The 19877-nt window shown below is 34.0% G+C and overlaps 1 protein-coding gene across 2 annotated transcripts; it reads right to left on the bottom strand.

Moving 5' to 3' along the window:
• Positions 1–1124: 1124 nt before the first annotated feature.
• On the bottom strand, positions 1125–18723 carry LOC121410267. 2 transcript variants are annotated; one of them, XM_041602232.1, is made up of 5 exons: positions 18373–18723; positions 16210–16367; positions 15265–15390; positions 6942–7036; positions 1125–3809 (listed from the first exon to the last, which is right to left on the bottom strand). In XM_041602232.1, the coding sequence occupies exons 2-5, from the start codon at positions 16360–16362 to the stop codon at positions 2816–2818; spliced, it is 1368 nt and encodes a 455-aa protein (XP_041458166.1). In that variant the 5' UTR covers positions 16363–16367; positions 18373–18723; the 3' UTR covers positions 1125–2815. The 2 variants fall into 2 exon arrangements, with proteins under 2 accessions (XP_041458166.1, XP_041458165.1); XM_041602231.1 differs by having other exon boundaries at positions 16210–16522; positions 18373–18722.
• Between the last annotated feature and the right edge of the window lie 1154 nt (positions 18724–19877).

Raw genomic sequence — 19877 nt, 5'->3', positions numbered from 1 at the left:
TTTCACCATTCTGTTTAATTTATTTTTCTCCTTCCCAGCACAACAGTTTATGGCTAAGGCTGGATTCCCCTTTAAATAATGTCATATCACGATAGCAAATGATCATTTCTCATCACATTTGATTCAGACTACAGTGGGAAATTTCGGTCTAATTGTGAATAACTTATATACGATACAAATTATCCTACCCTCTTTAAACTACATCACCCCATCCAATCAAATGGCAATATTTCATTTTTTCCACGACGGAAACTTTACATGAGTCCATTATGTGAGACAGTTTCGGTATCAGCCCACACGTACTTTGGTCTCTTCAAGAACAAAGGAAGTATCATATAATTCATTTACATGTATACTCGATCATTATGAAGTTACTATGGCTTGAGCGCTTTTGATTTTAAGGTGAATTATTCATAGTGTATATCCTAATCGTCATCATAATCATCATTTTTACTATTATATTATTATTATTTATTTTATTATCAGCATCATCATCAACATCATCATTATCAACTATATTACTACCATCAGTACTTGTAGTATTAGTATACTACCATGTCGACATAATCAGTTGTGTATATCATCTCTGATTGTTACTACTGTTTCTCCGAAGTCTTCACTCGGATGAGGGAAACTAATATGGCTCAAGGTTAATTCCAGGCACATAGTTTATGAATGTATCTATATCAAAAGTGAAACTTGAAGTATTACAACATACAGATCGTTAAATATTATCTCAAAAAATATATCACGGAAAAATATAACGATCATCAGCTTTTACATCATTTTGAACACCACAATCACTGTCTTTACGTCACAGGATTGAAATCTAATTTGCACAAATTTAGCCTATTAATATAGGAATATTCTTACTCCAAAGCATCAAGTAATGTTTGTCAATCCTATGATTAGGATACCCTCTTTTGCGCACACAAAAACACTATTAAAAATGTTTAACTACATTCCAACAATCAATTAGGATAGGAATAACACATTATATTAATTAATCACACTTATCATTACCTCTCTATCCAAATAAAGATATTCAATAAAACTTATATAATACTGAATATCTTGTAGTCCCTTCACTACCTTCATTAAATAAAACACATCAACATAAATTGAACCTTGTACATCTAGCCATTTATTGATATAAAACATGAATGTAAACTGAAATTTCATGTAGGCACATGCATGCTAATCATCATTTTGAAAATAACCACTCTTCACGAACAGAGAAGTGGCAATTTTGCACCATAAAGAAAATAATATAACAACAACTTTAGTGTGCAAACCTACATGGAAAGGTACAAAAAGGCAATTTTTGGAACTGTTTTAATAGCTAATGCCCATCTGCACTGCTAAAGGTGCAAATGTACACTCTTCACGTTACATAATATGCTATATGAAAGTGATGTGTTCTTGTATATATACTTACCGTCCCTTTATTATGTAGTCTGAGTTCAAATCAATAATCTATACTTCTACTGCCTGGTGCTATCATTCGAAACTTTGCGGCATCGACCGTAGATTACTGATTCAGATTGCTGTCACACCAACAGAACGACTACATGCAGAAAGATCTTAACTATTTTCAAATTCGGTTTAAAATCGGTATTTGTTGATGTGACCGCAATCGTGTCTAATACTTCATTGAGAGAATTTGGTTGATTGACATCCCGTAGAAATTAAAGGATGTAAATCCCACTTTCCGTTTTGTGTTTAACTCACTTAATACAAAACACAAATGCTATTTACAAGTATTAATTCAAAAGTAATAATCAATAAAATGAAATCAAACAAAATCATACTAAATAGGAGGATATAGGCCCGTTTGTCTGAGGTATTCAGGAATATGTACATACGCAAACAAAGATAATAATCGGTATAAAAAAGGGAGTACAGAAATAAGCTAAAATGATTTTTAAGTATATATATTCTATTATATTGTATATGTATACACACATGCGACCAGCGCAATTACCGAGTTTGTACAATTAAGGGTTATTATTTATATGCATAAATTATTTTTTTAATCCTTATTTTACATTATTGACCACGTGTGTTGAACAGAACATTTTGTATGTACCATTATGGTACTATTCACTTGAAATTAATTCGTTAATCAAATTAACTTTTGTCATTGTAATTTACGAACAGTCATTTCATGATTTCTTTCCCAAATTACGTGACCAAAATAATCATATATTTCAAAAATAAATACTGTATATAAAATACTATGTTAAATCTTTAAAACTTAAAACCTGGCTCATCTTTAGTATAATTGAATATTTATCTACAAGAAATTGAAACTTCAGTAAAAGGCCTTAGCTAAAATTTTGTTGAGACAAAGTGCTATATGACATGTTTTTAATGGTTATACGAGCTTTTGCATAATGCTTTGAATACTTTGAAATGCGACCAGCGCAGAATAATATATACAACAATAATTTCTCTTATTTTTTGGTGTAATCATAATGGCAGAAATACATAAAATAAAGACATTTCATATACATGTCAGGATTTAAATAAACATCATGTAATCCTGTGTCTTTTTCATTTTTTTCGACCACACAGATGTTAAGAGAAAGAAAACATTGGATGATACGGTAAAGAAATCGAATAAAGGAATTATATCGTAAATGATCGATAAACTAGTATATAGGAAATAATAGAAATTTACTAATTTGGATGTGCCGCATACCAATGTATTTGTTTTATTGTTTCGAAGTTAATGTGAGTTTAAAGCCTTTTAGAAAGATTTTCACTCTAAAAAAGAGAATCAAATGACCAAAAATTATGTTAGAGTATAAGATTAAATTTTGACAGGGTTTGACTTTTGTTTTGACTCAGCCAGCTGCTTCGTGACAAACTGCCATTTAACAGGACATTGACTCTTCAGTTCGTTTTTAATATCTTCTGGTAATGACCATGTGGTGGTATTCGTTTTTGTGTCCAAAAAGAAGATACGACCTTGGGTCTTACCTGGTTCATTATCTACATGCATCATCCACCCCTGTACAAGAATGGACTCTTCTAAATATAATCCACATGTGCACTTCTTACGACTGGCATGGATAAGGTCTGATTGCCTACAGAGCTCTAGAACCATCTTGATTCTATCCAAGTCTGGGTGATCTGCTTCAGAATAATCGTGACCTCGACTGTACTCCGAGCCAGGTCTAGGAATCGGCATTGGAGGACGGGAGTCGATCTCATTTGTAGAAGCTGATGCAGATTCTGCCACACCAATTGCTCTACCCATTACACCACCCATTGCCCCATCTACTACCCCATTTTCATCATCATCGTCATTATCTTGAGAATTCTCGTATAGTTCGGGACGTCTTTGAATTTCTGGTTCAGGAATTGGTGGAAGCTTGGGTTGATTTGGCCTCGTGTGGTTCTGCTCCTTCTGTTGCGATTGCGATATTCTCACAAAGGTCTTTGTCTTTGTCTGTGGTGAATCTCCTTGTGGTATCTCATCGACAGAATTCGCCCGACGATTATTCTTGCCCAGGCGTCTGCGTGGTCGTTCAATTGTAGTAAAAACGGGTGTAGTTGGGCCATTCTTACGTACTGTAGATGTTGTAGGAGGTGCTGATGATGGCGCAGAAAGGATACCACACCTATTACATAGAACAGGGTACTTAAGAAAGACAGGACTGTCTGTCTTTCCAGGAATGTTATTCTGCTTGTAATAATCGATCATTTCTTCTAGGTTTGTAAACTGATTGCCTGTACCAACCACATTGAAACTGTTAGTAGACTGAACTACTTGGAAGTGATACAAATGAAGCGGGTCGATCCTGGAAGCGGAGAGAAAACAACAGGAATTCCATTTAAGAATAACTTCAAAGAGATATAATTAGACATAAGACATAATAAGATTGGGGTAGATGGTTTTTTTAATTATATGAAACAATACATATATACTGACACTTTTAATTAGCAAATAATATTACTTGAACACTTTGACAGGTTTAACATATCGATAACCCCGGGAGAATTTATGTTAAATGTTATTAAGCGAGAGTAATTTCTAGTGGATTAGTGATGATTATTCCATAATATCACTGTAAATACACAACACGAACACAAAGCCCAAGAATAAAAGTTTGACTGGTGCATGCACTGATACAAGACATCCTTCGGTAGGAGAAGAACTAATGGAATCAACATGAGAAGAAAAAATAATGAAACGTCACATAAGAGGTAAAATAATTCGTCAGAAACTGAGAGAGAATGGGAAATTGAAAGTCTGAGTGGGGATGGAGTGTGTCACATACTCCATCCCTCGTGGTGGCCAACCCAAGCTTTCCACACTAGACAGCCTGAGAAAGTGTCGATGTCTAGGGAACTTAGAACATGCGTCCGATTGCGTCGACATAATTGGACAGGGGGTTGGGAGAGTTTATTCAGCAGATTAGGTGCATAAGGTTTGATGGTCCCATCATGTTGGAATGAAATCTACCGGGTCATATTCTGTACGGAAGGCCCATAGGACCCAAATTTGTATTTCTAATATGAGCATGTAAGAAAGTGTAACATTTTTTCTGACTCACTCTGTAGTCGGTATCACTAGTGTCAGTAGGACATGGAGGTTGCTTTTTTGGTGTCGTTTTATCGCAATATCGGGAAATACATCAGGAGGTATTTTCCCTTTATTCAATTACAAGTTATTGAATCATATCAATGTTATTGTTAATATATCCTCTTTCGTGTTGAATGTTGATATTTTGCATTAGTTGTTGATATTATTTACAAAACAGAAAGATATCAATGTACATGCAAATGTTTGACCAAATACATTATCTGGACTGTCCAGAAAACGATTGCAATCGATTTCTACCATCTAAATCATGAAAATGGGCATTTATTAAATATTTTCCCATTGTCTGTGCAAAAATATGAAAATAATTGATTTTCATCAAAATTCCAAGATGGCCGACAAAAATGGATCATCGGGCCTTCCGTACAAGGTATGACCAGGCAGCAGCAAATTTCATGCCAACATGATGGGGCCATCAAACCTTATGTACCCGATCAGCTGAATAAACTCTCCCAGCCCCTGGTTTAAGTGTGAAATGAAGAAACTGTAGGCTAAAGGCATGAGTGAGGTAAGCAACAATTGCCTATAAAATGTAAATACAACGACACCTGACGAGTTACGTAACACTAGGCCTACAGCTGATCGTGAATCTCGTGATAAAGCGAAGAGCCTATACATCACGTGATCAAGTGGCGAAAACCAATGGCGCTCACCTGAAGAAATGCGTGTATACAAAAAAAACTGACCGAGAACGTATACGTTCGCCTTCTCGCAAGCAACGTCACCATGCACACATCATAGGTTTTTTTTCATACACACACCGATACAGTTTTATCAAGGAGTAGTAGCCAATGATGAGACTCGTGACAGCATCTAGCGATGCTGACAAGTTTCTATTGCCATCCTCAACTGAAACTTTAGCACTGAAAAAACCCACCAAAAATCATCCAGAGCGAAAAACAAAAGACAAAATACAGGAACGTGATTTGATGAAAAGAATGAGAGCATTCTTAAAGATGTAACTATATCATGGCTATGAATTCAAAACTATGCTAAATTTGATATAAGAGGAATACGAAATAAAAAGAAATGAGAAATATTCAAGTGGTTATGTTAAAAAAGAATTAATGTAGTTTTGATACAATAAACTTTTTTCATTAATTGATTTTGAAGGTAGAAAGAAAAGTTCATTACTTTTAACGATGGCATAACCAGGGAAATTGGAGGTTCCCTACATGGTAAACAGCTCATGAGTTTCAATGGGAAAAGAGGATGATTTACCGGTAGACATGGCTTATAGATGGGGCTTCGGGGCCATACTCCCTCAGTTAAAAAAATGAAGTGCCACCACCAAGGAAAAAAGAATGAAAGGACAGACAAGGAACTGGAAAAGGTGCAATATGACATTATTTTCTAAATAAATTGCCAACATCTATTAAAATATTAGCATGATTAGCTTTTCGTGTTAAAAGCTTTGTCCCATTCACCATTTTTCATCCCCTCATTTTTTTAAATCTTTCGGCTCATTACGCAACTGAATATTACAGAATTTATTAGACAACCTATACAGTCGATCGGTGTACACATAATGTCAAACAACGTCGAGTTTGATCTCATTGCAAATGCTCTAACTCCGATAGCAAATATATATATATATATATAATTGGAAATGACTAAACTTTTCAGAGTTATATGGGGACTTGAACAAGTTCATTTTTTTTTTTTGGGGGGGGGTAATTTGTGGTATAAACCTATATAACAACCGGTTACGCAACTATAAATAGTTGAATTTTAGTACAGTCTTCTGGAGAAAACGCCACCCCGGTACTCAAACAGTCTTGGCATCAATATTTACTTGGTTATTATTCTCGACAATAGATAATCAGTTAATCTCATTATGACCGATGTTCGTTTATCAGTTTATACATTCTGCAGATATAACCCCATATATGGATATGTGATCACAACGCCGTGTCATTAAAACCTACGATTTCATCTTCAGTTCAAGGGCAAAGGTATATGGAAATTAAACAACCTAATACTTAGACATGTTAGAGGCGTTACATTAAAAAAAAAACTATCAGAAGTCTCATCAAGAAAGTAAAACTAGAAAAGGGAAGTATAAAAAATATATATTACAGGATTTGTGATGCCACATGGTTGATGTGGAATAGCTGAAAACACACTTTATTGGACTCATAAACGATTCAATTCGAGATCATTGAAGGTATTCAACTACATGTACTATTATCTTTTTCGATCTGAACGGGGGGGGGGGCTTTAATATCTAGGCCTAAACATTATTAAGAATGATTAAGAGAGTACTTTGATATATGAATTTCAAGGAATATAAAATGCACCATTTTGATATATTTTCCTGAATACTTACACAACTGACATGGTGACGGCCTGTGGGTTGCTCTTGCTATCTCTCATAAGATATGAACCAGTTTTGAAAAGGTGGTGTTTGAATGCCTCTTCTTCCTGTAAATGAGGTTGAAAAGGCGTGAAAAATAATGTAAAATAGGAGGTGAGCTAACAATTAAAAAATAGGAAGTTTTATTATAAAGTATATAATTACTATCTAAGATAACTGAAAGGGATGAGTAAAAAAAAGTTTTCATAAAATAAACACTTGATTCTGTTGTAATGAGAGGATTACTCGTGTACATGCATGGTGTATAATCAACAAAAAGTACATGAAAGAAGTGTTTTCACTTTCCACGTCATTACCCGAATTACAGGAAATTCGAAAATGTAAATTGTGGACTACCCTCCTAATAACGATTATTTCATTTTTGGACCAACGAACCTTCAAAATGTTTCTATTCACGAAACTTTCTTGTTTTCGGACTAACGAACATTAATGTTATACCCGAGTGCGTCGTCCCAATAACGAACTTTGCTACTTTTAATCAACAATTCAAAATTAAATCTATTTATTTATTTCAAATATTTAAAAGAAGGATAGCCCAATCAGCAACAAGCTGGTTTTCGTTGGGGCCCATCGTAAACAAACACAAATATCAAACATGGTGACATATTCAAGTATAAACAAAAAATAAAGCATAATGAAATAATCATAATCAACTATGGAAAATAACAAAATAAATGAAATATGATACTATACAAATGTTACCTAAAAGTAAACGAAAATTAAATATACACGATAAAAAATGAAAAGAGATAAGATATGTACAAAATGAGGAGGAAGAATAGAATAGATTCCACATTAGTCCCTAATACATATCAAATGTTTTCCCCATTTTGTCATTTCCCGGTTAAAGGACAAGTCCACCCCCCAAAAAACTTGATTCGAATGAAAAGAGAAAAATTCAACAAGCATAACACTGAAAATTCCATCAAAATCGGATGTAAAATAAGAAAGTTATGACATTTTAAACTTTCGCTTCATTTCACAAATTAATATAATATGCACATGTCGGTATGCAAATGAGGAAGACATCACTCACTATTTCTTTTGTATTTTATTATATGAAATATGAAATATTTTGATTTTCTCCTCATTGTCATGTGAAATGAAGTTTCATTCCTCCCTGAACACGTGGAATTCCATTATTTTAACATTTTGTACTTCAGGCAAGGAGGTCCTAATCATCAAATTCGTAAAAATTGAAATATTGTATAATTCAAACAATAAAAAACAAAAGAAATAGTGAGTGAGTGACATCATCGACTCTCTCATTTGGATGTAACTGGCTCGTTCATAGTAGTATTGAATAAATGAAATGAAATCCTATATATACGTGCACGGTGACGACATCTTCTTTTGACGAGTATATCTACACTGTGTTGCTTTAAAGGACAAGTCCACCCCAACAAAAAGTTGATTTGAATAAAAGAAGAAAAATCAAACAAGCATAACACTGAAAAGTTCATCAAAATCAGTTGTAAAAAAAATCTGACATTTTAAAGTTTCGCTTAGTTTCACACAACAGTTATAAGGCTCTGCCTTTCTGCCTCTCCTAATGCTTTCATTTGTACATCTTGTACATCTGTTTCACACAACAGTTATGCTGGTCGGTATGCAACTAAACAGATGAAGTCACTCACTCACTACTTCTTTCGTGTTTTTTCAAAATAATGAAATATGAAAAAACATAATTTTCTCCTCATTGTCATGTGAAACTAAATTGTATTCCTCCCTGAACATGTGGAATTACCATTACCTCAACAGTTTATGGTAAAGTCAAGTTGGTCCCTATTGTCAAATATGTAAAAATGGTAATATTGTATAATTAAAACAATTAAAAAAAAAAGAAATAGTGAGGGACACAACTGACTCTCTCATTCGCATAATAATTGCGCATACAACTGATAAGTTGTGACAAAAATGTGAAACTTTAAAATGTTATAACTTTCTTATTTTACATCCGATTTTGATAAAATTTTCAGCGTTATTGATTTTTCTCTATCGATTCAAATCAACATTTTTCGATATAAAGGGAGTTGTATATTTGATAAGATTCTATACGATAAAGGGGTTTATAGACTGCATCATATTTTGGACAATAACGGTAAACTAAAATGTGATACACATTTTCTTAATTTGAATTTAGATGCAAATGATGTTGAAAAGATTAAGCATATTTATGCCTGTTTACCTGTTAGTTGGAAGAACAATAGTGAAATGAATGCAAAGCATAACTCTGGAATCGATTTCAATTTGGGTAAGAAAATTACTAATTTGATGTTTTTAAAATCAAAAGAAATATACGAACAGCTGTTATATAAAAATGAAATTAAACCTTCCATTTTTGACAGAATTAGAACGAATTATGATCTTACCAATAAGGAAATAGAAAGTATATTTTTAAGACTAAGATATTGCACACTGAATAGTCGATTAAGGGAGTTCCAGTATAAACTCTTGCATAGTATTTTATACACTAACCACCACCTTTTCCGTTTTGGTCTTATTTCGACCAATTTATGCTCATTTTGTGAAAGGGAAGAAGAAACATATGAACATCTGTTTTATACTTGTGAATTTTCAAAATCACTTTGGGATCTATGTGCAAGAAGTTTAAATTTTGAAATAGATAAATTTAGTTGGCAGGAAATTCTTTTCGGGAAGCAGGAGAAAAGTAAAGGTAAATATCAATTAATTAATCATGTCTTGATTTTAGTTAAATATCTTATTTACAAAAACCGAGAATTAAAAAAACCTCCTTCATTGATTGAAATAAAAAATAGTACTAGGGGGGATCAAAGAGAAGAAAAGAAATTAGCAACAAAGAGGGGGACTCTTACAATCCATTTCTGTAAATGGGAAAACTTAAATTATATTAGACCATATACTGGAGCCCAGAGCCAGTTCTCCACCGGATAAGGGATGGGGGTGTTCAAGGGAGGGTTGGGGGGGGGGAATGACAAGGGCTGAGAAAAAAAAGAAAAAAAAAATCATAATCCTTTTTTTCTTTTATCCTTTTTTCTCTCTGATCATGTCATATTTTGTTAATATTTCATTTTGTAATTGCTGAAACGCATTAGTATATTAATTTCTAGTATTTTTGAAGTTTGATGTATAAGTTGTATAATTATATTGTAATGGATTTATTGTATAATTTATAATTATGTTTCAAATAGTTTGTACAAAGTATGTATGTTGATTTGAGAGAATATAATAAAACATCCTTAAAAAAAAAAAAAGATACCGAAAAAAAAAAAAAATTTTCTGGGGTAGACTTGACCTTTAACAGTTATCTGATAATAATTGGCATTTTGATCGTTTTAATTAGTAATGCATTGTTTTTAAATTATTGACTTGACCTGGGAACTAAAGAAATTATAATTTCAAACATATTACTCCCGTATACGATATATGATATTACAGATTACGAAGAGTAAGCCTTTCTTGTCAGACATATTTATATCGAAACAAATACGACCAGGATCCAAGAAGCAGATGCAATTAAGAGAGAGACTCTGTCGTTTGGCGTGCACATCGAAACATATCTGATCAGGAAACAACGATATATTAACATATAGAGATAGTGATTTCTACACGATAGGAATTGAAATAGGTTTGTACAATTACTAAAAATAATATATTATTTGCCCTACACTTTGGTTATGATTTATTTTGTTTTGCATGATTTCAGGCTATTTGTTTGTTTGCTTAATTTGCTCAGGGCCATCATCCGAAAATTATACATAGTAAAACAAAATACTTCTCAAAATTCGACAATTTAATATACAAGTCCTTTTGTCATGCTGAGCACAGGCGCGGATCCCATTTTTCAGCAACCAAAAAGAAAGACCGTATAACTTTAGAGAAACCCTGAAAAACAGAAAGAAATGAACTATACGAATGAGGTATATACCCATGCTTCTGCGCATCAAGACATTCTCCTGCGCATGGGTTTCCTGCACTCCATCAACGGCCGATTTGATTAGCTCTGCTTAGGATTACCATATGCGCACAAGTAGGCCGTAAAACAATATTTTAAAAAAAATGCTTAAAACGTCCGGTTTTCAGGCCTTAATATCAACATTATTTCGAGCTATCATTAATATTAGATTGATAAATAACAGTTTCATGAATTCCTAATAGTGAAAATGTCCCTTTTTCAGAGTGAAATATCGATATCGACAAGTTTCATCCCACGCTGAGAAAGAGGAATAGGAAAATAGTAATTTTCATGTGATGACAAAATGTCCTTAAAATTTTCCTGGTGCTTGGCCTAAATGATATTATTTAAAACTATCGGCTCGCGCTTCGCGCTCTCATCATTTGTGAAGTACGATACATATCCACTTCACAATTTTCTCTTTTTTTCCTTTTTGCCGCTTGAAATAGTTTAAATACATAAATTGACCCTCTTCAGATCGCCATCAATTTTTTTTCAGCTCGCGCTCTCGCATTATTGATTTTCATTATAATAAAAGAATTAAGAATGCCCACACTCTCAATCTCAAAAACAAGCGCACACAATGGATACGCAGATTTTGTTTTTTTTTATTATTCAAAAAGTGCTTGAATTATCCAGTTTCATATAAAAATATCACAAATTTTCTTCTCGCCTTTCGCGCTCGCATTATTAATGAAGGAAGATACAGAATTAGTCATCCTTTTCGGGATTTACGAAGCATGAATAGTGTGTCCCGTTGTTAGGTTTAAATCTAATTTTTTTTCGCTCGCGATTCGCGCTCGCATGAAATGTTTAGTTATATACCTATCCTGTTTATGATTACAAAAGGTGCTTAAAATGTCAAAATTTTTAGGTCAAAATGTAAAAAAAAAATGCTCGCGCTTCGCGCTCGCATTATTTGATTGTTGAAACATGCATTGTTTTCCTGGGTAACTGCAAACAGTCCTTAAGTTATGTTTTCCATCAGGCCGGATCGCACTTAAAACATTTCTGCTTGCGATTCGCGATCGCAGTAATTATTCAGTTACATACACATCTTGTTCACAATCACAATCATTGCAGAGAATGTTAAATTTTCAGGACAAAAAAATAAATTTCCTAAAATGAATAGCTTGCGCTTCGCGCTCGTACTATTCAAATAGGGCTGAAATTTATTTATGTTTTGTGAGAATAAGTCAAAGAAGTGACTGTTAGGACTACCCCTTCAAAGAAACAAATAAAAATCAACTTTGAGCGGCCGATCGGGGAAAATATAAGTAAAGTTTTTTTCGCCCCCCCCTCGAATATATATATATATATATATATATATATATATATATATATATATATATATATATATATATATATATATATATATATATAAATGTGTAAAGTTATACATGTACAACAGCTTTTGGCAACTCTTTTTTATTTAAATATTGTAAGAAATGGATGAAGAGAACAATGGTAGGCGTAGCTTAAATCAAGGTTCCCCAGAGCTATCTACCCTTTGGAAAAATTGGTGATGCCGAAAAAATGTCTCTGCCGGGAATCGAACCCGGGCCCCCAGCTTTGAACGCCGGTGCCTTAACCACTAGACCACAGAGACGGTTAGTAGCTAGGGCGAGCCCGATCCGATTGACCGTCAGATAGACAGATTTTCGACACTATACCAATTATATATTCCTTTGTTGGGTGAAGGTGAGTTTTGAACAATGACAAGCCGCCAATTTCAAATGATTTAGATTTAAATCTTTCGAGATTTAAAAATAAATCTTAAAGATTCAAACTAAATCCGGAATTCAATTGGTCCCTAACTACAGTCCATGTGGACTTATTTTAAATCCCTGTATTTTAGAGTGTACACACACACACAATTTCTATATTTTTACACTTGGGCAATCGGGAAGTATTCTTGATATGATGTAAAATTATATTTTACCAAGAAAGGTATTGTAATTAAACCAGATGAAGTCATAATCTTGAATTGCAGTTAAAGTCATTACAAAAAAAAACATATTTACCTTTTCTATTACTGAACATCACTTAGAATTAAATTTCAAAAAGGGTCTATTAAACTATTATCATGTTGGTTCAATTAAAATGTACTTTAAGGTGGTTAAGGTTCTCTTATATCGATGTAGATTTCAAATTGGCAACTGGGTAAGTAAATTATGACATGGGGCAAGGACAACTTTCCCATAGGCCATGTAGTTTATTATCAGGGATTTGTGGTTTTCTCCTAAGTACCCATTCCCCTGGGGCAGTAATCTAAATATAACCCACAGGTAGTATATATTGTTTAATGTCCTCATGAAAAAAAAATATAATTTGAAATAAAACTTTTGGGAAAAATGACATTTTAGCCATAATATGTATTGGAGTACATGGAAGAGTAGTCCTTGCCTTACATCACTATGACATCACATAAGTGGCCAATTTGAAGTCTCCATGGGTATAGTGATTACCAATATTTACAACTTTAAAAAATTCATAACTTTCTTGTTATTTGTCCAATGTTGTTCAAATTTTCACCTATCAACTTGTCTGATTTTTCTTTTTCTTATAAAAACAAGGTTTCATTTGGGTTGGATTCTCCTTTAATGACCACCGTTTGGGGAATTCTTATATACATAATATCTAATAAAGTTTAAGTTTATCTCAACCAATCAATTACATAGTTTAACAAAAATGAGAATACATGATAGGCTTGGGACCCCATAGAAGTAGGGCTTGTGAGAGGGGCCACTTATATAGAACATTACAAGAATGAGATTAAAAATATATACATGATAATCTAGAGAGTAAATATAAAAATACATACAAACATACACACACACACACGCATACTCGCACACACATATGGTTTATCAAGATTCAATTTGAATCTTGAATTGTTGGACTCATTTTGTTTTCATCGATTCATTGCAACCGAACATCAAAAGGGAAAACCCCAGTATTTTTATTATTCTTCAATCAATATACAAACACAATGGAATCTCACCTTTCTATAGGCCTATGCTTATTAATATTAAGAGGTCTTTTCTACTTTATGACCACCAACCTTTGATTTTGCTTTTCTCAAGTGTTAAATAATATTTTGATAATAAAAAAGATGACTTGCCTCTCTCCTTCAATAATACAACGTTTAAAGAATAACATATTTTATGATACACTCTTCAAACAAACGGGCGTGTTTATTGATATGTGTCTGACCAAATATTGATTGGCAAAGATCTTCCATCGGTTATCTTATCATTAGTATTCTTTAAATCATACGAAAATCTCGATCGGGTTTTTTTTCTGATCAGATACGATCTTCGCCAAAACATTCAATTTGTTCAATCCTTTTAAAAATGTATAATGCGACGAATGTGCTCTTTTACAATGTCAGTGCATGGTTGGATATCAATTTCAACGAATTATCATTAAATTGTAATCTTAAATTTCTATGAGATAACAAGGATCTTGAATTGTGATTTATCGTATTTATCATAAGTTGTAATCAGTCGTATTCGTTACACCATAGCCGTTCCTCAACAAAATCAATAACATTGTTTAGATTGCACCTGTATGAAAAATCTAGATTTAACCGGACCATATTATGTCATTCTGTTCTATTTCCTTAGGTGAAAATTTGAGGTTTAGACGGGATTTCACACAAAGGTATTTTACAGAGTGCATGGTTCACTCGATTCACGCTGGTGTCTTTTCAACAATAGAATTTTGTTTATTCGTTGAATAGTATGTGGGACGTGTTGCTGAAAACTCTATAGATTTCGCAGTACAGATTATTTATGACTCACTGCCATTATCTATGAAGCAGTAAATATCTTTGTTAGAACATTCTTAAGAGAAAATCACTGCATAAGATTGCTTCTTGTTCGCAGCAGTTATGAACACATCGAACCGATGGTGGTTTGCATACTTCACCTAGAATCCCCTAAACTATAATGATCTCTAAGGCATATTCCGAAATAATTGTTGGTGGTGTCATACAAAACTATAATTTCTGTAAGCATACATAGCATGCAGACATAATGTATTCATTTATATTCTTGTATTCAATGATAGGTATATTACTATATAAAAATGAATTCATCCGGTTTGTATTAACGATTTGCATTAAGAGAAGTGATAGGAAGACAAAAATGAATGACCCCAATGCAAGAAAATAATGTCAACCCGGGAGCGGATAGTATAAGCTACCGTCTGGAGAATGATGTAACTAAAATATAAATCATAAAACGTGTTTAATATTCCCTCAGTTTTAAATTGAGTGGAAAATAAATATGCCTACATGGAAATAAGAGTGTGAGAAGTAGAGGTGTATCATACCTGTTCTTCTGTTAGGTATGCATGGTAGAAATCAAAGATGGAAGCAGAGTCAGCAATCCTTCTTGATGAGAAGCGTCGATCAGGAGTTCTAGTCCAATTAAGTGCATTCTGTGAATGGTCTCCATCCTTATCAAAAATAATAACATTCATAATCATCACGATAAATAATTTGCTTGAATACGATACCAATATAGGTTTCAATCACTCAAGATTGCGATATGAATTAATGCATTTCCTCTGAAAGTAAAACTGACTGTGCGGTGCTCTCTCTTCTAACGAATACTGAGAAAAGGAAATACTTGATATTGAACTGCTTTCATTGAGCCATGAATTTGATATTTTTCACTTGAATGCTTCTTTTAGCTGCCATATTCACAATACATCCTGCTTGTAACGCCTCGCTCATAAAATCCTCAACTAATATCACAGGGAGACAAACATGAAAAAGTGCAATTTTGGTGAATTAATATCCTCAATTATACGAAATGCCTCATTAGATATCCAGAAGAAGGAATTCGTATATGAGTAAATTCAATGTAATATGTTTGTTTAATAAAAAATTGAAATCACAATCGCTTGAATTTGTCATCACTGCCCTGTTTATGTATTTTTTGAATTATAGTTATTTTTTTGTTTTGAGAGTTTTTTTCGTATAAATATGCTTTTCCCAATACCTATTCACAATTATTCCTTTTGTTGAAATATAAATAATATTCTAACAGATTCCGATGCAATAGTTTAAGCCCAACAAGGGTCAACTTGATTGTTTTATTGTTTGCTGCTCGGTTCTTGCAGTTTATATTGCATAATTTGTATATTATATTTGATGAAATCTTATATATTCTACATGCACTTATTGATTTTATTCATGTTCTGACACAAATATATTTTTGTATTTTAATTGGAATTGAATATTGAATTGAATTTAAAATGAATGATACTCACTGCCTGATCAACAAGTTGTAGAGGAGGTGGAATACGTCGATCACGTCTTTGTCTTGTTTCGGGTGTTCCCGATAGTTCATTCCCGTTCCCGGTCGAGGATACTGATTTATTCCCGGGACTGTAGGGACCATTTGTTCTCAAAAATTTCATCATAGTACCTGCCATCGAGAAATCCCTCGTTTAATACAAGGATACAAGGGAAACTCCATTCGAAGAGGTTTTTTTTTTAGTAAACCCTTTTTGAGACGAATGCAGTAGCAAATTCACAGAAGTTCCATTTTTGCGACTTCTTATAGCATCTTCATAGTATTTCCTATCAAGAAAAAGAATTATATACGTGGTTGGAATTATTCAATTTTCATAAGAATGAATAAAACAAGAATGGAGCAGTCATGATCATTATTAAAGCATCAAAGGTAGCGAATATTTTTTGTCATTTTTTTTGGGGGGAGGGGGGGCAGGGGGGGGGGCTTTGCTAGACATATTACTTGAATGTGTATGCAAAGATATTGCTTTTAAGACCGCTGTTGTTGAAACCAAAATAAAATGTTATCCAAAAGGCAAGCAAATTGTAAAACTAAAGCAAATGCATTTCATTTGTGATTTTTTTTTTAAAGGGGACAAATCGATAACTTGTTTTTCAAGAGTCAGTTTTTAATATTGAAGACACAGAAGTGATGCCACAGATTGCAGTCACATAGTGAAAACAATAAAGGAAAAATAAAAGTAGAAGTAGAAATAAGGGTTTGGGCTGTAATATTCTAGGATAACCGTAATATTCAATGCAGAAAAAATATGAGGTTATCTTTAAGGTAGTCTTGTAAGAATCTCAATATTTCATGCATTTGCTTGTATCATCCGATCTAACAAACTTCATCTTCGATAAGTTTCCTACATGGTGAGGGCATCAACTCTCGAATTCCTGGGTGGATCATGATATCAAATCCGTTCTGAAAGTTTTGTGCAGCTCAAAAATTTTTGCGTGGATGAAATCACAGTAGTATGCTCGAAGGATATAGCGAATGAAACGCTACTTGCACGGATGCATAATAGCTTAGTCCGTGTTCCAACGAATGGCAAGAGTTTCCCCCCGTTTTACATCCGCTTTGCATCCGCAAGTGCTGTGGGACTGGGCCTCCAGTTCGATTGCAAACAATGTGTCTAAACTCAGTATGGACTATAAAATGGGCGAACTAATTAAGCGACATTATCTTCTCGGTGGGAAGATGATGCATCCAAAATTTTAGGCCTATATGCCAAATCAACTATGTTCAACATTGTACACTATCCAATCATGATGTCCTAGTTAGCAAACAACCAAGTTACGACTATGAGATATAGGGATGATGCCATCATCAGCATGATCAGCTATGGTAATTATAGGCACAATGAGGGGAAGGTAACTGTAATGTGGCTGCAAATCGGAATATGAAACTGTGTTTTCCGAGGCTGAAATACCTTGACAGTATGGTAAGTGCAATACCCTCATCAAGAATAAATTATGTTGACCTTGTATATATTATGACTCATTTATACATAACATATGATTCAACTTTACAAATAGTTCTGTGTAAAGTTTGTCAATTTAGACACTATTGATGTAGAGATGATATGTTTACTACAACAGCAAATTATCTCTCTTTTCAGTTGAAATAGCTGGTGGCCATGATAATTTCCATTATTTACAAGATCAACTTCTATAAAGTAGCCTAGCTTATAAATAATCATCCAAATTGTCACGATACGCTGTCGGGATATTCTGAGAAATATAAAACATTAAAAGTACTTAATTTTTTACTTTACTATTGTTCTCCATTTAGCACTCCCTATATGAAAAAAATAACTCCACGAGACCTGCTATATATACCCCCTCCCTCTCATCATTGACCTATGCCGCGGAACCGAATTGCTGGTAGGCTTCAGTCCCCCCCCCCCCCCCTCTCTAATTTTCTAAAACCGTGTGCAATAACGTAAAAATGACCATCTGATCATGTCAGCCCACCACTTTCGGCTCAGCCCCCCCCCCCCCCCTTCAAACCGTTCCGCGGCCCTATATAAGATCCGCATGAGATCAGACAAAATGATAAAGCATTTTACGATTTATGATCATTGACTGGCCATAGTGGTGAAATTTTCGTTAATACAATATGACAATTTTCTTACCTCAAAAAGAGTAGGCTGAAAGCATATTTCTTCAAACATAATAATCGTGTATGGTCTCCCAGGCCAAGAGTCATACATGTATATCGGTAAAGGAAACAGAAATGGTGAAAATCAGGTGTATTATATTCTTGAACACACGCTTTGCACACACATGCGAATACCAGCTTATTTCCCGTATAACATGTCTGCGACCGAGCTCTTCATTGAGTTTGGAGCATTCTTCTTTCGGTTTCTATTCAGCATGATCAAAGTATTACTTGTGACTCACTGTATGTAAAACCCTATTGTGTTTTATCTTCCACGACAAAATGGCATGGGTTTACAGATTCTGCAGTATACTCAAATAGCGGTACATGATTTCTGTTTTGTTTGTGGACCTGCATGGTTCAAGGGTCAGATTTGATACAGGCGTTCATTCGATCAACGGGTGTAAAGGCAGTACTGATCGAGTTAAAGGCCCGGGTTAAAGGACAATCCACCCCTAACAAAAAGTTGATTTGATTAAAAAAATAAAATCCAACAATCATAACACTGAAAACTTTATCAAAATCTATGAGAAAGTTTTGAAATTTTTAAGTTTCGCTTGAATAATGATTTCGCAAAATAGTCACATCATCCGGTCGGTGTGCAAATGGGGGAACTGCACACCACTCACTCTCTATTTCCGTTTTTATTTCATTGTATGAAATATGAAATGTTCTGATTTTCTCATCACCTGTCCAACAAAGTTCTATTTCTCCCTGAACATGTTGAATTACCATTGTTTAACATTTTATGGTGCAGTCAATTAAGTTGGTCATTAATTATTGTCAAATCTGTAAAAATCGAAATATTCATTCAAACAATGAAAAACAAAAGAAATACAGTATGAAACGGCACCGGGGGGCCACTTCCATTCACGAGTGGATACCATGCGTGACCATGGGGTCTCGAAAAGCACCCTAAATACGTAACATATTCTGAAAATGCAAGTTAACAAGTATTGGCGTGTGAAACCCTACCCTTAACAAGTATTGGAAACAAAACGATACTCTTGGCAAATATTCCCTGAAATGCCCTAAAAAAGTACAGGAATGTTTTATTGTTACGGGTCCTTTGGTTGTCGGCTTTACCTTATTTGGTTTAGTACGACCCCATGCACCTTCTACACCTCGCGCAAATAGGACTCTAAACACGTAGTGTTGGGGCAAAAAAGACATCCTTTATAAAACATTTTAATTTTGTTTTATCATCCCCGCAAATTCGACCCTAAACACGTAATTTTCCTAGCGAAATAGATACCCTTTTTTCACTATTTTTGTGTTTTTGACACCCTTTTCACGTTACGTACGTAACGTGCCCTATCGTGAAAAGGACATCCTTTTTACGTGTTTTTTGGTCGCGCATATGGTATCCACTCGTCAATGTAAGTGGGCCCCCCGGGGAAACGGCCGGAACAGATTTGAAGAGTCTATAATTTTTTTGTTTAAAACTATGATGTTTACATTTTGGTGTTAATATAGGTG

This window comes from Lytechinus variegatus, chromosome 3 (genome assembly GCF_018143015.1).
Source record: "Lytechinus variegatus isolate NC3 chromosome 3, Lvar_3.0, whole genome shotgun sequence".
NCBI classification, from domain to species: domain Eukaryota; kingdom Metazoa; phylum Echinodermata; class Echinoidea; order Temnopleuroida; family Toxopneustidae; genus Lytechinus; species Lytechinus variegatus.
Note: the sequence above shows the minus strand (reverse complement) of the source record. Positions and strands in the feature narration are given on the sequence as shown.

Bases quoted from the DNA above. Each gene is read 5' to 3' on its own strand.
- LOC121410267 (XM_041602231.1), bottom strand. From the start codon at position 16,374: ATGGCAGGTACTATGATGAAATTTTTGAGAACAAATGGTCCCTACAGT. The intron at 7,037-15,264 runs GTATGATACACC...CCTCATTTACAG, and splicing joins CATACCTAACAGAAGAACAG to GAAGAAGAGGCATTCAAACA. The intron at 3,810-6,941 runs GTAAGTATTCAG...CTCCGCTTCCAG, and splicing joins GCCGTCACCATGTCAGTTGT to GATCGACCCGCTTCATTTGT.